Source organism: Pocillopora damicornis, chromosome 3, assembly GCF_964200805.1.
Source record: "Pocillopora damicornis chromosome 3, jaPocDami1.2, whole genome shotgun sequence".
NCBI lineage: Eukaryota > Metazoa > Cnidaria > Anthozoa > Scleractinia > Pocilloporidae > Pocillopora > Pocillopora damicornis.
In genome coordinates, this window is record NC_142672.1 from 12,000,942 (window position 1) to 12,024,312 (window position 23,371).

The 23,371-nt window shown below is 38.5% G+C and overlaps 2 protein-coding genes across 4 annotated transcripts; both read left to right on the forward strand.

Moving 5' to 3' along the window:
* Positions 1 to 1,860: 1,860 nt before the first annotated feature.
* Positions 1,861 to 23,352, forward strand: LOC149048246 (retinoschisin-like). 3 transcript variants are annotated; one of them, XM_089199134.1, is made up of 5 exons: positions 1,861 to 2,312; positions 2,874 to 2,922; positions 3,918 to 4,261; positions 4,529 to 4,667; positions 21,971 to 23,352. In XM_089199134.1, the coding sequence occupies exons 1-4, from the start codon at positions 1,971 to 1,973 to the stop codon at positions 4,664 to 4,666; spliced, it is 873 nt and encodes a 290-aa protein (XP_089055260.1). In that variant the 5' UTR covers positions 1,861 to 1,970; the 3' UTR covers position 4,667; positions 21,971 to 23,352. The 3 variants fall into 3 exon arrangements, with proteins under 3 accessions (XP_089055260.1, XP_089055259.1, XP_089055261.1); XM_089199133.1 differs by lacking the exon at positions 21,971 to 23,352 and adding an exon at positions 6,141 to 6,740; XM_089199135.1 differs by lacking the exons at positions 4,529 to 4,667; positions 21,971 to 23,352 and adding an exon at positions 6,141 to 6,740.
* Positions 17,682 to 21,975, forward strand: LOC149048247 (retinoschisin-like). Its single transcript, XM_089199136.1, has 5 exons — positions 17,682 to 18,079; positions 18,685 to 18,730; positions 19,611 to 19,957; positions 20,212 to 20,260; positions 20,376 to 21,975. Exons 1-5 carry the CDS (start codon positions 17,738 to 17,740, stop codon positions 20,462 to 20,464), a joined length of 873 nt encoding a protein of 290 aa, XP_089055262.1. The 5' UTR covers positions 17,682 to 17,737; the 3' UTR covers positions 20,465 to 21,975.
* Positions 23,353 to 23,371: the final 19 nt, after the last annotated feature.

A 23,371-nucleotide genomic window follows, 5' to 3' on the forward strand; every position in this document is an offset into this window, starting at 1 on the left:
TAACAACTGATAAACTAGAAAAATTTAATAAACGGCAAAGGTCATTTATTATTTTAAATCTCTGAATCAAATAAGATCTTTGTTTATTCAGACAGAAATGGCTGACGAGATTAATACTTGACTCGGAAATGTCATCTTCTTTAACATCTAATTAACAATTGAAATCGCACTGTTATCCAGCTTTTAGTGCATCCTTTCAATTAGCCAGTCAATTCGGCTGTGATTGGTTAGATAATAATTAAAATCTCAAACTTTCATTAAAATTATTCAATATCATCCTCTTGTTGACTTCTGATGAAAACACCTGCCACACAATTACAAAGCTGAGGAGTATGCATACCTTAAACGAGATCATCATCAGAAAATCAAAATGAAATTTACTCTGTGTGCTGAACTTATGGTGTTATCAATTTCCGAAGTCGTAGCATCTCAAGCATTTCTTTGTAAGGAAGCATCTCTTTCTTGTCCTGTGATAACTTACAATCATCGCCGACTTAAAGGCTTCACGTTCAAAACAATTCACTTTGCCAGCGTGGTATCCTGTGGTTTGCTATGTCAGAGAAACCATCGATGTTGAAAACATCTGCAGTCATTAATAGTAAATTTGTGAATATGTATGTGTGTGTTTCTCTGTCCCAGTTCCCCTAGGTATGGAAAGTGTAGTTATTACTGACTCGCAGATCAATGCATCGTCCGTGTGTAGTTATAATCATTGTTTCTCGTCTCTCGCTTTGACGAGGGGCTAGCGCTCGAACGTCAGCTTTGAAACCCTTACTGTTGCAAATTTTCGTTATCGACTCAATTGATGAAACCAAATTACCTTATCATTTATTTGATCAGACGAAGTCGCTAAGATTTGTTATCATATCGCTGGCAGTGCCCGTGGGCAGTGTGAGACGAATCCTGTTCTCTGATTGGCTACCTAAGCGGACAAGATGGCCCATATCACAATGTCGGCGATTTAGTCGCAAAAACTCGGCAAAGGGAGGTTAAAACAAAGAAAACATAAACTAACCACCTGGGTTTACTATATTACAAACACAGCTGGCTTTCTTGCTCAGCTTTCTTAAAAAAAAAAACAGATCAATCTTGATTTGTAATACAGCGAAACCTTTTATTGTCCAAGCTTGTTCAGTCAACAACTGCATCAAGGCTTCTATCGTTGACTAGAACATTTCAGTGATAACAACTAATAATCGGCGATCAGGTGATGCATATGGCTGCGAGTTAAAGCGTGATGAAACAAAATAGTTTTCATCGAAGGAAACGAAACGAAATGCTCAGATTTTAGACATCACAAATTTGAGAGCAAATAGAACACTTCTCGCAGACAAAATATGTCCAGTTACAACTGAGTTGAAAATTAATGCGGTTCTATCTGCTTTCAAATTTGTGATGCCTTGATGTAGTTGTTGACATAATAACTGGTATTTAGAAGTTTCTAAATAATTCAGTAATTTAGTAAGTATTTTCAACTCAGTTGTTACAGAGTATAATTTGTCTGCGGGAAGTGTGGTCAAGTACTTAATAAATTAAGAAACTTCTACGGTAGATAACAATATCAGTATCTCAACAACTACATCGAGGAGTCTATAGTTAACAGGAAAATCTCTATGATAACAACTGATAAACTAGAAAAATTTAACAGAAGGCAGAGGTCATTTATTATTTTAAATCTCTGAATCAAATAAGATCTTTGTTTATTCAGGCAGAAATGGCTGACGTCTTCACGAACCTTCTTTAACATTTAATGAACAATTGAAATCTTACTGTAATCCAGCTTTCAGTGCATCCTTTCAATTAGCCAGTCGACTCGGCTATGATTGGGTAGATAATAATTAAAATCTTCAACTTTCATTTAAATTATTCAATGTCGTCCCCTTGTTGACTTCTGATGAAAACGCCTACGACACAATTTTAAAGCTGAGGAGTATGCATACCGTAGACGAGGTCATCACCAGAAAATCAAAATGAAATTTACTCTGTGTGCTGGACTTATTGTGTTGTTAATGTCCGAAGTCGTAGCATCTCAAGCATTTCTTTGTAAGGAAGCACCTCTTTCTTGTCCTGTGATAACTTACAATCATCGCCGACTTAAAGGCTTCACGCTCAAAACATTTCATTCGGCAAGCCTGATATCCTGTAGTTTGCTATGTCAGAGAGACCTTCGATGCGTTTCAACAAATTTCAGAAAAGTTTTAAAAAGTGAGGGAACCTGTGAGTTGAACGACAGAGGAGCTCTCCTTACTGAGAAAGGAAACGAACTGGAGTACGACGAAGAAGTGATTTACACTCAATTTTACGACACGAAGGTAACAAAAAAGTCTCGATAATAGACCAAGAAGGAGGTATTATTGATTCCCGGAGACACTTGTCTTTAGTTCGTGGTATTTCCATCTGTCATATTTTTCTTTGAATGTTTTTATCGTTTGGTCGTAAACTAGTTTGAAGTGTATGCAGGTAAAATGGTGGTTTTTCATCTTTTTCTTTTAAAGGCGAATGGACCACATTTCACTGAGTGCTGATAATCAAAATGTTGTACTGTCGTTTAAAGTAAAATGAGAAATTTTTGCTAAGTGGGAATTTAAATCTCGGTATCATTGGAGTCAATATATGCAAACTGCTCCGAAGCTCAATAAAGTTAAATATATTTTAAGTTGAAAGTTCTTGAATAAATTCAGGTGGACCGAAAATAGGTCATACGGATTTAGTACACAAAATTCAGAATAAAATTTTAGCTTGAAGCTAAAACTTTCAAGATGAATCTAAAGGCCTTCAATTAGCTCACTTGTGCAGTCTCCATACGGTGATGAACTCGGAAGACTTATTGATTTCCCGATAAAATAAAAAATGAATGATTTTTTTGTTTTCAGCACCACTGTCAGGCCTTCAAGGAACATTTAAAAGTCGTCAACTGCAAATGTAAGTAGCGTTGGTTTGAATGGTATTCTTGAGATTAAAGTCAACGACTACGTGTTTAAATTACAATGAGTTACTTGTCCCGGCTGCTTCTTGTCTCTCCGCCAATAGTTACGGAATCTGTCGTCTTCGCGAACCTTCGCGGACCCTTACAAAAATTCCCCGAACCTGCTTGAAACATTTCGATTCTTACGGTTTCCTTGAAAGTCTTCGAATGCTGTCAAAAAAATTGCTAAGGAAGCTGTTGCCTAAGTTACTTCTAAATTAAAATAGAAATCAAGCCTTTAATTCCCACGAGTGACCAAGACAGAATTTCTCCTTACAATAACCATACAATATCAATCAGACAGGTGATGAGAATAACGAAAAAGATAAGTTTGAGGATTTTCTAGTTGATCCAGTACCAAGTTCTCAGAACTAGCATCATAAGAATTGTATAGCAGACAGTAAGGAGAATTAATAATGAGATCTTGGGCACTGAAGGGTAAAGGAAACAAGAAACTGCTGAAGAAGCCGAGGACCCTCACTGCGTCATTCACAACTTCAAATGCTGATGTGCCAACAAAATGCATCGCGAAAACACGATGGCGTCGAGTCATCAATATGGGAAGCAATTTAAACATATCCAGGAATTAGACAAGATAGACTCTAGTGATTCAAAAACCTCTGAGTACTCCAAAGGTGCCGTAGTAAATTTGAACCGTTTTGGGTCATTTATCATAGAGCTTCGACCATCACTTGTAAGTCGGGGAGATTTAACTCACGCGAAAGTTTTTATTTTTGTCAAACTTTTTTTTATTATAATGCTTCAGATAAAAGGTGAAACTGCACTTACTTTTACATTTCTATTAAACCGTTTTCAAAATCCTCCTTTATTTCTATTTAACCGTTTTCAAAATCCTCCTTCATTTCTATTCAACCGTTTTCAAAATCCTCCTTTATTCCATGATAAAACAAATCAATGTCTGTGCGATTGCATTTCTCTGTCTCAATTTCAGGTGAATCACCAAAAGCCCCAGTTCCCCTCGGCATGGAAAGCGGTGCTATTTTTGACTCACAGATCACCGCATCCTCCGTGTATGATTTTAAACATGCCGCATCGAATGCTAGATTACATTTCAAAGGATCCGAAAACCCGCCTAGACGTGCTGGGTGGGTAGCTGGAGAGAAAGACACCAACCGATGGCTGCAAGTGGATCTTCAGCAAACCACAAGGGTAATGGGCATAGCGACGCAGGGGAGACATGATCTCGATCAGTGGGTTACTAAATACAAGCTACAATATGGCGATGATGGACAAACTTTCAGAGTTTACAAGCGAAACGGAGACATATCAGACACGGTATGAAAAAATATGCTTAATTGAAAAAACCTTTTTGTGGAGAAAAAGTCCCCATGAGGAATAGAACCTTTTTGTATTCTGCATTCTGATTCTCATCCCCTGAGCCACAAAGCAGTTACACTAGGCTGGGCCATATACTCTCTGTCACTGAACCTACAAAAAAGCATTCACGGAAGTTATAGGTTAAGAGTAATTCGTACTGTTAAAAAAAAAAAAAAAAAAAAAACTTACGCTCGTTAATTTTACGCCCAAATATATTCTACTCAGGTTTTCCCAGGAAACAAGAACGGAGACACAGTAGTTTACCACGATCTTAACCCGCTTATTTATGTTCGCTATGTTCGAGTTCTTCTGATGGAATGGAAATGGGCGATCGCTATGAGGATTGAGCTTTATTCTTGTTAAGGTAACCTGCTGGTCCAATCGTGTAGCAATGGCCGAGATTTTTGTGAAAAACGTATTCTGGGAGACGGAAGGTGTGCGTTGGGTAAGGGTAAGCTGTAATGGACTGACATTACATTTAACCCTTTAGCTCCCACAATCTTCATCCTAATTCTCCCGTGTAGCTGCTACACATTCCTTGCAAATCAGGTACAAGAATTAGGTGTTAGATCAGGCTAGATATATGTATGGATATTTTGGGGAAAAGTTTCCTGTTTATCACTTCTGGGAGTTAAGAGCGCTAGCAGTGCTCAGAAACCAAAGCGAGCCCCGGTTTAAGGCCAGTTGCCCTTTGGGTTTTGCGCGTGATTGTCATATGTCATCGATAGAGCTCATTTCACATAACATCCCCAACACCAATTTTTTTTTTTTTTAACTGAAATACATTATTTGTTTTTGATAGAAAACCAAATTCTCTTTAGTTGTTTAAAAGTACAAACGTTATAACTGAAGGGAAGAATTCACGTTTTCGGCGTTAGATTGCACTTGTAGTGTCACGTGACTTGTGATGTAAAGAAACCGCAAAAGTTTTAACTTTGAGTCAACTACCCACGGCTCGAGTCCGAACTTCGGCTTCGGCATTTTGTCGTAAATAGTTTCCATCTGTCTCGCCATGGAGTAATAAAAAAAAAATTCTGAGTACTGTGATGTATCTTCTCAGGTAGTTTCAGGGCGTTAAGCGAGTTGATTGTTCAATAAAACCACGCCTGATAGGAGATTATTGCCCACGAATCGCTGTAGAACGTACCCGTGATCAAGCCTGGATTCCCACACAGGATTTCGTTTAATATCGTATTGCGTGGAATGTTTTATGTAACGCAAAGGGGAAATCCTGCCAAATTCAGTTCAATCTTCAAGAGCAGTTGTAGCTTAGAATAGCAGATCACAAAATTTGAGACGGTTTCAACGCTATGAATGGGGTAGAAACTAAAAATATCTGCAGAAACGGGGCATTTTAGTGAGCAGATATTTCACAACTTTGTGTGTGGAAATCGCCTCCGCAGTCGAAAACATGGTTCTATTAGTGTGTCCAAATTTCGAAAAAGACGACGCCACTACTTTAGGCAAATCAATAATTCATGATATATTTATTCTCAATCTAGTTTTTTTTGAAGACTGTGAACAATTTTAACGCTTTGCAGACGTTTGGATTGTAGGATATTTTTAATCATTTGATTTTCAACTCCACCGAGTCAAGCATGGACTCGCCGCTTATAAATCATTTGAAGATTATTGCCTATTCGATGATCGTTGGTTACGTATCGTAAGCATCAGAAGTCTCGTGGCTCTACGCGTGAAATCTAACGTCGAAAAGGTGAATTATCAATCAGACCCTGAAAGTCTGACGGTCAAGGCAGGGGAATCGAGAAAAAAACGACCAGAAACTATCTTTTACATGCTTGTTAATACTGTTTTTGTTTCCTTATTTTTCATAAAGAATAACAGCTGTTTGCAAGAAACATCACTGCAAGTCAATCCCTTCTATGACTAATCCAAAATAGTGATTTTTGTTTGAGGATTACAAAGTACAACAGCAGCTTGATTCGCGGACTAATTAATTATTGGTCGTTTTGGCTTAATAGTCGTTATAATTCGTAATGTGAGGGATATGCACCGATGGCAGCACATAAAGACGCACCTGTAAAAACGAACGAGCGAACGTGCTCTTTTGGAGACTCGTGTTCGATCAACCTCGATCAGTGCCTAACGAGAACCGATTGTGAAAACAAACCAATCTCTCGTGAAAATGTATAATATATCATACTCCCTTCACCACTTTAACAAAGTAGTAAATCTTGTATCGTAGGAAAGAGACACGTGTGTTCATTAAGCGACAAGAAACCTTTGACGAGTTTGCATGCCGTTAAGAAGTTTTTAGCAGTCGTGACTGATAAAATTATTGAATAAAGTAAGTACCCCCAGTTAAATTTGTAAGCAAATGAACCTTGCGAGTAAATGGTACTCAACTAGTCAGATTTAACGCTCAGGAATTTTTGAGAAATAATTGCACAATAAAGGAAGTTATTACAACCCTAAAGGTTTCTACTTTTTAGAGCAAATATGGCCATGAGAGATTTATGGAAACACATAAAACCATCACGAAATCATTGAAAGTCTCGAAATTTTTACAATGGACGAGTCTGACATTATAGTTTCTTCATCAATCAAATTGTGACACGTGTTTTTAGTAGGATTCGAACCTGCAATTCTTCGTGCAGGAAAACGGCTGGTGAGCATGGCTTTGTCCGCCAAGAGCATCTCACTCATGGTGGGATATGACGTAGTCTTTGAAGCTCAAGAAAAAGCTCTGAAGGCGTTTGCGATATCGGCGCAATTTTGATTTTATTTCTGGTTACTTTTACATTCGCTGAGCCGGGTTACAATTTGGACTAACGTAAACTTTAATGTAATTTTGACAGTGCACGTATTGTATTATCGGAGAGCTCAATTTTAAATTTTGTCTCATTGGTGTTTATTGAATAAAGATTAAACTCACGCATACAATATTTGCAACTGCAGAAGACATGGCCACAAGCAAATGATGGCTTTGTAGTTATTTTTCCTCGTGAAAAAACAATCATACCGACTGTTGCCGCAACATGATTTTATATTCAAATTAGTTATAAACTGCGTCCTCTTCATATGAATTTCTTTTCGTTATTCAGGTATTTAATTAAAATCTTCCCGAAGCTGTTATAAAGCTGATTATACGCACCTAAGGCGTAGTGTCGACCAAAAAAACAGAACGAAATGAATTTTTATCTGTGTGCTGTTCTAGTTGTGTTATCAATGCCCAAAGTCGTAGCATCTGAAGCATTTCTTTGTAAGGAAGCGTCTCTTTCTTGTCCTGTGATAACTCACAATCATCGCGTCACGCTTAAAACATTTCACCTTGCAAGCTTGGTATCCTGTGGTTTGCCATGTCAGAGAGACCCTCGATGCGTTTCAACAAATTTCAGAAAAGTTTCCAAAACCAAAGGAACCTGCGAGTTAAACGACCGAGGATTCTTCCCTCTTGACGAAGGAAAAGAACCGGAATGTGATAAAGAAGCTATTTACACTCAATTTTAAGTCAAAAAGGTAACAAAAATTTGTCTTATCTAGTTTAGTAATGAGCCACATAGGAAGTGGGCATCTTCAAAAAGTGTGTATCGGAAAAGCTACGATCTTTGCTTTATCACGAGATAAGGACTAAGCTTACTGATGAATTCTCTGTTGGGCGGTAGTGGAATATCAGAACACAAAAGCCTCTGACCTGAGATTTTATTGTATTCGATTTTATTTGTGACATCTTTCTGTTGAAATAATTATCTTTCCCACGTTAGAAGTACAAATTTACCATCTGTCTTATCTTTCTTGGCAATGTGCCTATCCCTTTATCCTTGTCAAGTTAGACTATGGTGCAATTTCGGGTTTTCATCAGTCTACTGATAATCGCGAGTGAAGAATAGTTAGCGGCGTTACTGCGAATATTGACTTATAAAACGAATGGGCTATTTTCCAAATTTTCAGTATCTTAGGAGAAATGATACTTGCAAAGTCCTCCAAAGAACAATGCAGTTAAAGTTAATTGAGTTGAGTCTTCTTAAATAATTTTGTGGACTGAAAGAAGGTAGCATTCACGATTTGAGCTACAAACTGAAGTTTTTAGCTTTGTGTTAATAATTTAAAGATGAGTCTCTATTTGATGATTAACTAGGATAACTAGTTGATTTCGTCAATACGTATGGAGTCTCGTTAACAATTGCAGACGCCGGCTTAAACAAATTCGTGACAGCCTCCTTTTTCGTCTTTGTTATTATCCGGGCTGCTAAGCCTGCGCCCACTTGCCCTGGGTGATTGTGCGGCGTGGGGCCCAACACAAGTTCACCTGACGCCCACTCAACTACCGTAGCTCTACAGACATTACCCTCTGGAGAACATAAATTACAACAATCAGTAGCTGTACGGACGTGCCCATTACCCTATGGAGAACATAAATTACAACGATTACATTTAGTCAAAGAAAAGAATGCAAAACTGTGGGTACCTTTGGTCTAACGGTGCACTGCCAATCAGTGTTTCCGCCTCGACGTCTTTTAACGTTGTACGTGTAACCACGGCTGTCCACCAGCTTGTTTCGGCCCCGCTTTGTGGAATCGTCCACGATCTCAAACTCGATCTCGAAGCTGGCTGGTCCCGAGTCTGTGGCTGAAGGCTCCATTAGCGACGACTCATCAAATGCAGGAGGCTTAGAAGGCGTAGCAGGAGGAGCATCGAAGTCATCGCAGTCAAGCTCAGGATTTATTGAACGTACCATAGACTGAAAGTCGTAATCGGAAAATAACACCGGGGTACTGCTTCGGGGGTAACCCTCGCAATCTTCACAGTGCCAATTGATTGATTCGCCAGAACGGACTGCCCCACGGTAGTCTTGCTGGCTGATGCCAGTTTGGCAGGTGTGGTGTTGCCAACGTTCAAATCCGTCGCAAAGGAGGGCTTCTTGACGAGGACGAACGATTTGATCGCAGACGATGAAGAAATCCATGTTAATGTTTTTACAAAAACTGTTTTTCAACGACTGCAAGCGATAGACTTACTGATAATGGAGAAGATGAAGTATTTTACTCTAGTCGACCTTCCTCTCTTTTGGCATTGTGGCATTGCCTCCGTCAGTAAAATTTCCGCACAGCCCCATACTACATCATGCATTCAGTTCTTGGATAGAGAAAACAATGACAAAAACAATAGATTACCATTGGGAAAACAGATTTGTTTTACAATAGTATGGGGCTAGTAGCATCTTTTCAAGTCTGGTTGTTATGATCAACACAATGCGATGAAAGTGTGGTTTGCAATCCTGGTTTGCATTTTCTCAAGTCTGGTTGCTATGACCTTAAAACACAATGAAGCGTGCAACGCATTCTCTCAAGAAGTCTTAAATAATCAAAAGCGTGATGAAATCGTGGTTTCGTAAATTCTTCAATCTTAATTTCATAAGTAAAGTTAAACGAGGTGCAAGTCTAACAACTTAAGCGATGCTGTCGCGATGAAAGCGTGGTTTGCATCTTCTCAATTCTGGTTGCTATGACCGAAAACACAATGAAGTGTGCAACGCATTCTCTCAAGAAGTCTTAAGTAATCAAAAGCGTGATCAAATCGTGCTTTCGTAAATTCTTCAGTCTTAATTTCATAAATAAAGCTAAACAGGTACAAGTCTAACAACTTAGGAAATGCTGTCGCAATGGAAGCATGGTTTGCATCTTCTCAAGTCTGGTTGTTACGATCAACACATTTCGTGTTCGTTACATAAACCGAAGTTGTTTTACATCTTTTCCAGTCTGAATAATAAGTTAAGCAATAATGTTTTGATTAAGTGTGGTTCTCTTTATCACAAGTTCAGTGTATATAGTTATTTATAGTAACCCCAGATCCCAAGCAGGTTCCACGCAATTGCCAAAATTCAAAATGGTCGTCGCTGACGTGACATTTGGCACATTCTGCTAGTGCCTTCGTCGCAAATCAACTCATCTGGATATCACTCAATCAAGGGGCGAACTCGACTTGATGGGGTCGAACTCGAAAAGTGTGGAGGCGAACACGGCGTAAGGTAGGGGTGAACTCGAAGGGGCGTACTCGAAAGGGGGCGAACGCGGTGCAATTCAGTTGTCTAACACGTTTAAGATCCCTATTTTCGCAATGAAAACTCATTCATAATTTCAAATGCAGTCTGTGCCTGCGCCAACGCTTTTCTTTAGTATTTGAGTCTGAGACGGAGTCGAGATACTTGAGAACGCTAGAGAATGAGTAGTAGAAATAAGTGAGATCAAACTGTATTAGTTTATATCTATATTTATGTTTGATTGCTGATGAACATGTAGAAAGGTATCCGCCGCTTTCGCCCCCTATCGAGTTCGCCCCTACCTTATACCGTATTCGCCCCCACACTTTTCGAGTTCGACCCCATCAAGTCGAGTTCGCCCCTTGAATGAGTGATATCCAGATGAGTTGATTCGTAAGTTGATGAGTAAATGCTTCAGTCTTAATTTCATAAATAAAGCTAAACGGGTACAAGTCTAACAACTTAAGCAATGCTGTCGCGATGAAAGCGTGGTTTGCATCTTCTCAAGTCTGGTTGTTACGATCAACACATTTCGTGTTCGTTAGATAAACCGTGTGGTTCTCTTTATCACAAACTCAGTGTATACAGTTATTTCTGGTAACCCCAGATCCCACGCAGAGTATTTAGTTGATTCCGTCAAGCCATTTCCCAAGCAGGTTCCTCGCAATTGCCGAAATTCAAAATGGTCGTCGCTGACGTGACATTTGGCACATTTTGCTAGTGCCTTCGTCACAAATCAACTCATCTAGATATCACTCAATCAAGGGGCGAACTCGACTTGATGGGGTCGAACTTGAAAAGTGTGGGGCGAACACGGCATAAGGTAGGGGCGAACTCGAAGGGGCGAACTCGATAGGGGGCGAACGCGGTGCAATTCTGTAGAAAGCATCAACTTAGGTTGTAGGTTTTTACCGCCATGTCTTTCTTTCTAACAATTATTGGCAATTCTATCGTCATTTACTCCTGTTGGACTGCCCCGAACATAGCTCCTCCCTCAAGAGTTTTCTTTATCAATCTGGCTGTGTCCGATTTGCTGGTTGGTTTGGTCGTCCTGCCCCTCTCTGCAGTCTATAGGGCAAGAATTTTGATCAGATTAAACAATCAGAGTAATGATTATGATAGTAACCTGGAGTGCGACATCAGCAAGACAATGGGGTTCTTCGCTCTATTTCTCTTTGGGGTATCCCTCAACTCTATCGCAGTCATAGCTGTGGATAGATATCTTGGGCTCTCACTTCATCTACGTTATCATGCGTTGGTAACCGCAAAGAGAGCACTCATCGTTGTGGCAATTGCCTGGATTTAGTTTTTGCTTATGACTCTGGAATCAATGGTTGTTTTTTTAAAATGATATTGTTAACTCTTCTCTTATAGTATTTAAAATTGCAATTACTAGATGCGCTTACAGTAAGATTTACAAAATAGTGCGTGTTAGAGTCAAATCTTCGACCAAGCTGAAATTAAGAATCAAAATAACCAATTGGTGTGATTATCACGCGCGAGTAAGCTGGCCTTTAATGTACTGAGGCATCTATGACATCTTCTCTCCCTTTTTCCGAAAGTGACCTAACCCCCGGTCCTTGATTAGCCTTGGGCATGAGTGTATCAATTTCTATAATTTTGTGTAATTCTTGCATAAATTCATTGGTGTATTGCTGGAAAATTCGTGCGGTTCGCGTGAGAGCCATCAACCTTCTGACGCGTATACTTCCAGGATGGAATACTCGAAAGTAGATCTAGAAAGAGGAATATTCAAAGTACTTTGTTACAAGATATTTAAACAAGCCAACACACTGGGAAGCGTTAGTTTTAAATAATTGGAAAGAAAAGTTGTAATTGTTAATAGAAAAATGTGAAAGCGCTCGTCATTTAAATAAGTTACATTTGGTGAATCAACGTTTAATCACTAAATATATAGTCACCATGAAATTTCAGCACAATGCTTTTAAAAGTAGACTTAAATTTTCGACTGTTATACTGCCTGTCTTAGTAGAGTATTGAGGCTGAATGATACGCCTTGCCTACATGGCTAGCTGCTATGGGAATTGATTTATCAATAGATCTAGAGTGGGTGCGGTTGCGCTACAAAATCTAAGAGCCACCTTAACTTAAAGGTGACTTCATCATCGTCCTGATCTTCTTTGTCAATTGTCATCATTGCCTCTAAAATTGGAACATTTCATAACATTTCAGCTTTCTTTTAATCTCTATTAATGTCATCCACGTCTCTGTGTTAGCATTAGCCTACTAGCTTTCATAAACTATACAAGCTCACATGAAATGAATGCGAAAGCGATCTTCGCAGTAATAAACACTTCTTGAGCAGTAGTGAAAATATGAGCTGAAAAAAAATTCAGGCCTATATGGGATTTGAACTTATGACCTTTGCGATACCGGTGTAGTGCTCTACCAACTGAGCTGACAAAAAGCCAACTGGGAGCTGGTCAGTGTGTTGGTTAAGAATGAACCCATGAAATGATGAATAAATGACCTTTTTCAGGCCTTGTTTTCACAACTACTTAAAGCTCATATGGTTTAATAACTATGAAGGCAGGATAAATGTTATTAGTTGAATTTAATTTAACCTATTGTATTGCATTAAATAACATTCTGTTTTGCATATTTAAGTCTAGACTAGCATATTTAATGAAATTAATGTGTGCGTGTCTGAAAATGTGTGCATTGTGAGGTAGTGTAATTTAATTGACGTCAGTGTTTTTTTTACCGCCAATTCATTATTGCGTTCACGAGACTTGAAAGGTTTATCCATCGTCACCATATTGTATCCTGTATAGAGAAACCCACTGGGTCCTTTTCCCGTCTCTATGTCTCCATTGTGACGCTTCTCACCGCTACCTTTGTTGTTTGTCCACTTACATTTACAGCCGCTGATTGAAATTTGTATCCCGACACATCCACGACCCAGCTATCGTCCCTCCGTCTCTCATTGCTGGCGCGAAAAAGATCTTGTATTCAGTCAATGCACTGGAAGTTAAGAACAGTACCGCATTATCGACTACTCTCCCACAAAGAGCCACCAGCGAGAGCAAAGAGCAAATACCTACCCGTTTGAGAAGCTCCGTTTTTTCATCCATTCGGGCCTTATTCTCTTTGCGTTAACCTTATGGGAGAGCCAGAATATCGGTCCACTAATACGCACCCACTACCCGGTCGGTGTCGTTTTGTGACAGAGCAGAAGCAACGACCCTCTCTTGGGAGAGCATAATATATTTGAATAAAGGGGTGAGTCTCTAAAGAAACTGTGTTACTGCGACGTTGGAAAAGTATAACAACTTAATTTTGTTTTATTGACTGAGTTGATAACGTAATTTGGCCACCGTAAAGAGTTTCCAAGGCGACGTTTCAAGCGTTGGCACTTCGTCTCTCGCTCTGACGAAGGGCTACCGCTGGAATGTCAGCTTTGAAACTCTTACTGTTGCAAATTTACGTTATCGACTCAGTTGATAAAACCTTATTACCTTATCATTTATCTGATCAGACGAAGTGGCTAAGCTTTGTTATTATATCGCTGGCAGTGCCCGTGGGTAGTATGAAGTGAATCCTGTTCTCTGATTGGCTATCTAAGCGGGAAAGATGGCCCATCATGAATCTTGGCGATGTAGTCGCAAAAAAACTCGGCAGAGGGAGGTTAAAACAAAGAAAACATAAACAACTCACCCGGGTTTGCTTTACTACAAACACAGTTGGCTTTCTCGTCCGGTTCTCTCAAAAAAACAAAAGTCAATCTTGATTCGTAAGACGGCCAAACCTTTTTCTTAACCATTTATTCATCCCTTCACGGGTTTATTTAGAACCAACTTCATGACCAGCTCCCAGTTGGCTTGTTAGCTCAATTGGTAGAGCGCTGCACCGGTATCGCAGAGGTCATGGGTTCAAATCCCGTACAGGCCTGAATTTTTTTCAGGCCTTATTTTCACTACTGCCTAAGTAGTGCACATTACTGCGAGGATCACTTTCATTAACGTCTTTATCCGCAGTTCAAATATATGACTTTCATATATTCTTAACCAACAAATCCTTAATTAACCAAGCTTGTTCAGTCAAGATGGCTGGATATAAGCCTCGTTCTTTCTTTCCCGCTTTTACGGACTTCGTTTCGGTTCATAAAAAAGCAAAAACGGAACTCGGCTAATATCCCGCCAACTTGACCTCACGCTTGGTCAATAACGCATGTATATTTGAACCCTGTAGTAAGACCAATATATTAGTCAGACGGCTGCGCATGCGCACTTAATTTCAAGCAACTTGAATAAATTGTCATTGCAGACACGGTGAAGCCTAAGTGCAGTTTTTATAGAAAGTTCGAACTTCGTTAGACTAAGTCTTATATACGTTGTTTTATACTCTCCCTACTTTGTGCTAGTTTACACACTTATCTATTATTATTATTTTTTTTTACACTTTCCACGGCGGCACAATTTTAAGTCGCTCGTAAGCTTGGTCGTGCTGGCAGTAGTAGTTTTTCCATAGTGGAGTTGCCGGTAAACACCGAGGGAAATGCGTTAGAAAGGAAAGAACCAGAGCTCACAGTAGACGAGGAAGAACTGCAGGGCTAGAGAAAGGTTCTCTCACTTGCTTTTATAACCGAAAAGAAACGTCTGCGTTAAAAACTGTTGGGATATGTCACAATAAAAACCAAACAAAACAAAAAAAAAAAAAACAAGATTTTGACTCCAAAATTCTTCCTATGTATTGGAGTATTTGGAATTCTAAGCTTTTTCCTGTCACTGTATATTAGACGTGCGTTAATAAACCTGTATTATCATTTAAAAAGTCCTGTGCCAGCGTAGTACTTGACAGCGAATTAGGCTAAAAAAACGTTTTAAAAGTATAAAACACCTTGTGATTTTACAGTATGCACCAAATCGGGAAATTCGTCCACTAAAATTGAAACCAATTTAAGTTTTGGGAATAGCCTGACATTTCTAGAAAAACATGTGATACTGTTAAGAAGTTTGAAAGAACCTCTCACAACACGACAAGTTCAGCAAAAAGAGTAAATTTATTTTAATCTTTTGATGATGACCTCGTCAAAGGTAAGTATACTCCTGAGCTTTGTAATTGTGTCGCAGGCGTTTTCATCAGAAGTCAACAAGGGGATAATATTGAATAACTGAAATGGAGGTTTGAGATTTTAGTTTATTTATCTTACCAAACATAGTCGAAACGACTGGCTAATCGAAAGGATGCTCTGTAAGTTGAATAACAGTGCGATTTCAATTGTTGATTATATGTTAAAGGAGATGACATTTCTGTGTCAAGTGAAAATCTCGGCAGCCATTTTTGTCTGAATGAACAAAGATCTTATTTGACTCAGTGATTAATAATATAAAAAGACCTCTGCCGCCCGTTAAATTTCTCTAGTTTATTACACCCATTTTGAAATCATTGGTGGTCCCTGTAATATGATTGGCCCTAATTGGTGCGATTTATTCACGAATCGCACCATTTTTTGCTTTAAATCGCATCATTTTCCCAGCCAATGAGGAGGCTACACTGAAAACAAAACAACCAATCAGATTTCAAAGCTTATTTAAAGTAACCAATGTAATTGCAGGAAAGTGAAAGACAAAGAGTATCGTGTGGCAAATTTTGCAACCTTTGTTTTCAAAACTCTTGTTTTTCCCCCCAAAAAATGGATGAATTTAATTTCAAACTAGCTTAGTATTGCATCAATAAAATATTTGAACTGACCAAGTCCTGTACTTGGGCGATTTCAAAATGGATGTAATAAAGTGGTAATTGAACCTTGTGCCGTGTAATTTTGGTCTGAAATCATACTTGTGATTTCAAATCGAAGTCGCGCTGTGTGCTCGTTCGATTTTGAAATCACACGTATGATTTCAGCCCAAATTGCACTCCACTCAGTTCAATTAACGTTATTTATCAGTTGTTACCACATAGATTTTCCTGTTAACTATAGATTCCTCGATGCAGTTGTTGAGATACTAATATTGTTATCTACCGTAGAAGTTTCTGAATAATTTATTTAGTACTTAATCTCTCTAAAAAAAACACTCTTAAAAAGAAAACACTTCTCGTGGACAAAATATACCCAGTTACAACTGAGTTGAAAGTTAATGCGGTATTGACCAAAAATTTTTAGAAACTTCTATACACCAGTTATTATGTCAAAAACCGCATCAAGGCACCAAAAAATTTGAAAGCAAATAGAACCGCATTAATTTTCAACTCAGTTGTAACTAGACATATTTTGTCTGCGAGAAGTGTTCTATTTGCTTTCAAATTTGTGATGTCTAAACGATGAGCATTTCGTTTCGTTTCCTTCCATGAAAACTATTTTGTTTCATCACGCTATAGCTCGCAGCCATCGCTGATTATCAGTTGTTATCACTTAAATGTTATATTCGACGATAGAAGCCTTGATGCAGTTGTTGACACAATAACTGATGTCTAGAAGTTTCTAAAGCATTTAGTGAGTATCGCATTAATTTTCGACTCAGTTGTAACTGAGAATATTTTGTCTGTGAGAAGTGTTTTTTTCAAAGAGTGTTTTTTTCAAAGAGTGTTTTTTTCAAAGAGTGTTTTTTCAAAGAGTGTTTTTTTAAAGAGGTTAAGTACCTTATTCAGAAACTTCTACGGTAGATAACAATATTAATATCTCAACAACTACATCGACGAGTCTATTGTTACCATGAAAGTCTATATGATAACAGCTGACGAACTAGAAAAATTTAACGGACGGCAGGGTCATTTTTTATTATAACATAATAAGCGTAAATTTGTCTAATAAAATTCAATTGCGTGAGCGTGTTTCATATTCCTATTGTGCACGCTCATGACGTCGCAAACAAATCCCTCGAGAATTTTGTATTCGATCAGAAAATAAAGTTGAAATCACCTGTCAGTTTTTTGACCAATCTAAGACAAGATCGTTAACAGCGTAGCGAAATGTTTTCCTGAAACAAAATTATCAACGCGCTGAAGGGAAGTTTGGAGAGCACTCAAGAAGCTAGAGTTGCTCGAGGCGTAGCCGAGAGCAACTCTTACGCATCTTTCGTGCTTTCCAAACTTCCCACGTGCTTCACATCTCGATGAACGCACGTCGACGTATGAACCAATTGTTAATTTTAAATCTCTGAATCAAATAAGATCTTTGTTCATTCAGAAAGAAATGGCTGTCGAGATTAATACTTGACGCGGAAATGTCATCTTCTTTAACATCTAATGAACAATTGAAATCGTACCGTTATCCAGCTTTCAGTGCATCCTTTCAATTAGCCAGTCGATTCGGCGGCTATGATTGGTAAGATAAATAATAAAAATCTACAAATTTTATGTAAATTATTCGATATCATCCCCTTGTTGACTTCTGATGAAAACGCCTGCGACACAATTACAAAGCTAAGGAGTACGCATACCTTAGACGAGGTCATCACCAGAAAATCAAAATGAATTTTGCTCTGTGTGCTGAACTTATCGTGTTATTAATGTTCGAAGTCGTAGCTTCTCAAGCATTTGTTTGTAAGAAAGCATCTCTTTCTTGTCCTGTGATAACTTACAATCATCGCCGACTTAAAGGCTTCACGTTCAAAACAATTCACCTTGCAAGCCTGATATCCTGTGGTTTGCTATGTCAGAAAGACCCTCGATGCGTTTCAACAAATTTCAGAAAAGTTTTCAAAAGTGAGGGAACCTGTGAGTTGAACGACAGAGGAGCTCTCCTTACTGAGAAAGGAAACGAATTGGAATACAACGAAGAAGCAATTTACACCCAATTTTACGACACGAAGGTAACAAAAAAATCTCGATAAAAGACCAAGATAAAGGTGTTATTGACTCCTCGAGACACTTGTCTTTCATTTGTGGTATCTTTCTCATAAAATCTTCATATTTCGACGACAGATGTGAAAACTTTTCATCTGTCATATTTTTCTTTGAATGTTTTTATCGTTTGGTCCTAAAGTAGTTTGACGTGTATGCGGGTAAAATGGTGATTTTTCATCTTCTTCCTTTAGAGGCGAATAGACTACATTTCATTGAGTGCTGATAATCAAAATGGTCTATGGTCATTCAAAGTAAAATAAGCAATTTTTCCAGATAACTGGTAATTTAAATCTCAGTATCATTGGATTCAATGTATGCAAACTGCTCCGAAGCTCAATAAAGTTAAATATTTTTAAGTTGAAAGTTCTTGAATAAATTCAGGTGGACCGAAAGTAGGTCATACGGATTTAGTACACAAAATTCAGTATAAAATTTAGCTTGAAGCTAAAACTTTCAAGATGTATCTAAAGGCCTTCAATTAGCTCTCTTGTGCAGTCTCCATTCGGTGATGAACCCGGAAGACTAAGTGATCTTCCGATAAAATAAAAAATGAATGATTTTTTGTTTTCAGTACCACTGTCAGGCCTTCAAGGAAGATTTAAAAGTCAACTGCAAATGTAAGTAGCTTTGGTTTGAAGGGTATCCTTGAGATTAAAGTCAACGACTTCGTGGTTAAATTACAATGAGTTACTTGTCCCAGCTGTTTCTTGTCGAACCTTCGCGGACGCTCACAAACATTCCCCGAACCTGCTTGAAACATTTCGATTCTTACATTTTCCTTGAAAGTCCTCGAATGTTGTCAAAAAAATTGCTAAGGAAAATGTTGCTTAGCTTACTTCTAAATTAAAGTAAAAATCAAGGCTTTAATTCCCATGAGTGACCAAGACAGAATTTCTCCTTACAATAACCATACAACATCAATCAGACAGGTGATGAGAATAATGAAGAATATAAGTTTGAGGATTTTTTAGTTGATCCAGTACCAAATTCTCAGAACTAGCATCATAAGAGTTGTATAGCAGACAGTAAGGAGAATTACTAATGAGATTTTGGGCACTGAAGGGTAAAGGAAAGAAGAACCTGCTGAAGAAGCCGAGGACACTCACTGCGTTATTCACAATTTCAAATCCGAGGTGCCTACCAAATGCATCGCGAAAACACGATAGCTTTGAGTCATCAATATGGGAAGCAATTTAAACAAATCCAGAAATTAGACAAGGCAAACTTCAGGGATCCAAAAACGATTGGATACTCCAAAGGTGCCGCGAATTTTCATTTGTAGTAGAGCCTCGACCATCACTTGTAAGTCGGAGAGATTTAACTCACGTGAAAGTTTTTATCGTTATCAAATTTTTTTATTATAATGCTTGAGATAAAGTGGGAAGGTGAGACTGCACTTACTTTTACATTTCTATTCAACCGTTCTCAAAATCCTCCTTTATTCTATGATAAACAAATCAATGTCCGTGCGATTGCATTTGTCTGTCTCAATTTCAGGTGCGGAATCACCAAAAGCCCCAGTTCCCCTCGGCATGGAAAGCGGTGCTATTTTTGACTCACAGATCACCGCTTCCTCCGTGTATAATGATAACCTTGCCGCATCGAATGCTAGATTACATTTTAAAGGATCCGAAAACCCGCTTAGACGTGCTGGCTGGGTAGCTGGAGTGAAAAACACTAACCAATGGCTGCAAGTGGATCTTCAGCAAACCACAAGGGTAATGGGCATAGCGACGCAAGGGAGACATGATTTCGATCAGTGGGTTACTAAATACAAGCTACAATATGGCGATGATGGACAAACTTTCAGAGTTTACAAGCGAAACGGAGACACATCAGATACGGTATGAAAAAATATGCTTAATTGAAAAAACCTTTTGCGGAGGAAAAGTCCCCATGAGGAATAGAACCTTTTTGTATTTTGCATTCTGATTCTCTTCCACTGAGCCACAAAGCAGTTACACTAGGCTGGGCCATATACTCTCTGTTATTGAACCTACAGAAAAGCATTCACGAAAGTTATAGGTTGAGAGTAACTCGTTCTGTAAAAAAAAAAACTTACGCTCGTTAATTTTACGCCCAAATATATTCTACTCAGGTTTTCCCAGGAAACGAGGACAAAGCCACAGTAGTTTACCACGATCTCAACCCACTCATTTATGTAAAATTTAAAAAACGATCTCTGGCTAAAACTTTTAGCCAGAGATCGTTTTTTAAATTTTACAAGATGTTTTATCCTGGCTGCGGCCCCTCTATCTTTTCACCCACTCATTTATGTTCGCTATGTTCGAGTTCTTCCGATGGAATGGAAAGGGACGATCGCCATGAGGATTGAGCTTTATTGTTGTTAAGGTAACCTACTGGGGTCCAGTTGTGTGGCAATGGGCCGAGTTTTTTTTAAAAACGTTTTCTGGGAGACGGAAGGTGTGGGTTGGGTAAGGGTAAGCTGTAATGGACTGACATTACATTTAACCCTTTAGCTCCCAAGATCTTCATCCTAATTCTCCCGTCTAGCTGCTACACATTCCTTGCAAATCAGGTACAAGGATTAGGTGTTAGATCAGGATAACAACTTTTACCTGATAAGTTTGAATATTCTCATCACCTGTTTGCAAGATATATGTATGGATATTTTAGGAAAAAGTTTCATTTTAGTCACTTATGGGAGTTAAAGGGTTAAGAGCGCTAGCAGTGCTCAGAAACCAAAGCGAGCCCCGGTTTAAGTTCAGTTTCCCTTTGAGTTTTACACATGTTTGTAATTTGTCATCGATAGAGCTCACGCACTTCACATAACTTCCCCAACAGCTATATCTTTTTTACTAAAATACATTATTTGTTTTTGATAGAAAACCAAATTCTCTTTATTTGTTTAAAAGTGAAAGAGTCACAACTGAAGGGAAGAATTCACCTTTTCGGCGTTAGATTGCACTTGTAGTGTCACGTGACCTCTGATGTAAACAAACCGCGAAAGTTTGGACTTTAAGTCAACCACCCACGGTGCGAGTCCGAACTTCGGCTTCGGCATTTTGTCGTGAATAGTTTCCCTCTGTCGCGCAATGGAATAATAAAAAACATTCTCTGTACTGTGATTTATCTTCTCAGGTATTTTCAGGGCGTTGAGTGCGTTGACTGTTAAATGTAACCACGTCTGATAGGAGACTATTGCCCACGAATCGCTGTAGAACGTGATCAAGCCTGGATTCCCACACAGAATCTCGTTTCATATCGTATTGCTTGGAATGTTTTATGCACGCAAAGGGGAAATCCTGCCAAATCCAGCTCAATCTTTAAGAGTAGTTGTAGCTTTGAATAGCAGATCACAAAATTTGAGACGGGTTCAACGCTATGAATGGGGTAGAAACTGAAAATATCTGCAGAAACGGGGCATTTCAGTGAGCAGATATTTCACAACTTTTTGTGTGGAAATCGCCTCCGCAGTCGAAAAAAGGGGTTGTATTAGTGTGTCCAAATTTCGAAAAAGAAGGCGCCACTACTTCAGGCAAATCAATAATTCATGATATGTTTATTCTCAATCTAGTTTTTTTGAAGACTGTGAACAATTTTAACGCTTCGCGGCCGTTTGGATTGTATGATATTTTTAATCATTTGATTTACTACTCCACCGCGTCAGGCATGGACTCGCCGCTTATAAATCATTTGAAGATTATCGCCTATTCGATGATCGTTTGTTACGTATCGTAAGCATCAGAAGTCTCGTGACACTACACGTGAAATCTAACGCCGAAAAGGTGAATTATCAATCAGACCCTGGAAGGCAGAGGAATCGGGAAAAACGACCAGAAATTATCTTTTACATGCTTGTTAATGCTGTTTTTGTTTCCTTATTTTTCATATAGAATAACAGCTGTTTGCGAGAAACATCACTGCAATTCAATCCCTTCTATGGCAAATCCAAAATAATTTTTGTTTGTGGATTACAAAGTACAACAGCAGCTTGATTCGCTGACTAATTAATTATTGGTCGTTTTAGCTTAATAGTCGTTATAATTCGTAACGTGAGGGATATGCACCAATGGCAGCACATTAAGACGCACCTGTAAAAACGAACTAGCGAACGTGCTCTTTTGGAGACTCGTGTTCGATCAACCTCAGTGCCTAACGAGAACCGATTGTGAAAACAAACCAATCTCTCGTGAAAATGTATAATATCTCATACTCTCTTCACCACTTTAACAAAGCAATAAATCTTGTATCGTAGGAAAGAGACACATGTGTGTTCATTAAGGAAAAAAGTGACAAGAAACCTCTGACGAGTTTGCATGCCGTTAAAACGTGTTTAGCAGTTGTAACTGATCAAATTATTTAATAAAGTATGTACCCCTAATTAATTTTGTAAGTAAGCAAATGAACCTTGCGAGTAAATGTGACTCAAATAGTCAGATTTAATGCTCAGGAATTGTTGAGAAATAATCGCACAATAAAGGAAGTTGTTACAGCCTTGAAGGTTTCGACTTTTTAGAGCAAAAATGGCTATGAGAGATTTATGGAAACAAACTATCACGAAATCATTGAAAGTCCTGGAATTTTTGCAACGGATGAATCTGATATTATAGTTTCTTCATTAACCAAATTGTGACACGTGTTTCTAGCAGGATTCGAACCTGAAAATTGTGACACGTGTTTCTAGGAGGATTCGAACCTGCAATTCTTCGTGTATAAGGCGGAAGTAATAACCACTCCACTACAGGAACGCGGCTTGTAAGCATGGCTTTGGCCGCCAAGAGCATCTCACTCATGGCGGGATATGACGTAGTCTTTGAAGGTCAAGAAAAAGCCCTGAAGGCGTTTGCGATATCGGCGCAATTTTGATTTTATTTCTAGTTACTTTTACATTCGCTGAGCCGGGTTACAATTTGGACTAACGTAAACTTTAACGTAATTTTGACAGTGCACGTATTGTGTTATCGGAGAGCTCAATTTTAAATTTTGTCTCATTGCTGTTTATTGAATAAAGATTAAACTCGCGCATACAATATTTGCAACTGCAGAAGACATGGCCACAAGCAAATGATGGCTTTGTATTGTTATTTTTCCTTGTGAAAAAACAATCATACCGACTGTTGCTGTTACATGATTTTATATTCAAATTAGGTATAGACTGTGTCCTCGTTATATGAATTTCTTTTCGTCAATCAGGTATCATAGTTCCTCTGTCGCTCATATCACAGATTCCTGTCACTATTTTAAAACTTGAAATTTTAGGGAAATCAAGAACTTCTTTGACATTGCAAACCATA

Bases quoted from the DNA above. Each gene is read 5' to 3' on its own strand.
- LOC149048246 (XM_089199134.1), top strand. From the start codon at position 1,971: ATGAAATTTACTCTGTGTGCTGGACTTATTGTGTTGTTAATGTCCGAA. The intron at 2,923-3,917 runs GTAAGTAGCGTT...TCTCAATTTCAG, and splicing joins AAAAGTCGTCAACTGCAAAT to GTGAATCACCAAAAGCCCCA. The intron at 4,262-4,528 runs GTATGAAAAAAT...TATTCTACTCAG, and splicing joins ACGGAGACATATCAGACACG to GTTTTCCCAGGAAACAAGAA.
- LOC149048247 (XM_089199136.1), top strand. From the start codon at position 17,738: ATGAATTTTGCTCTGTGTGCTGAACTTATCGTGTTATTAATGTTCGAA. The intron at 19,958-20,211 runs GTATGAAAAAAT...TATTCTACTCAG, and splicing joins ACGGAGACACATCAGATACG to GTTTTCCCAGGAAACGAGGA. The intron at 20,261-20,375 runs ACCCACTCATTT...CTCTATCTTTTC, and splicing joins AGTAGTTTACCACGATCTCA to ACCCACTCATTTATGTTCGC.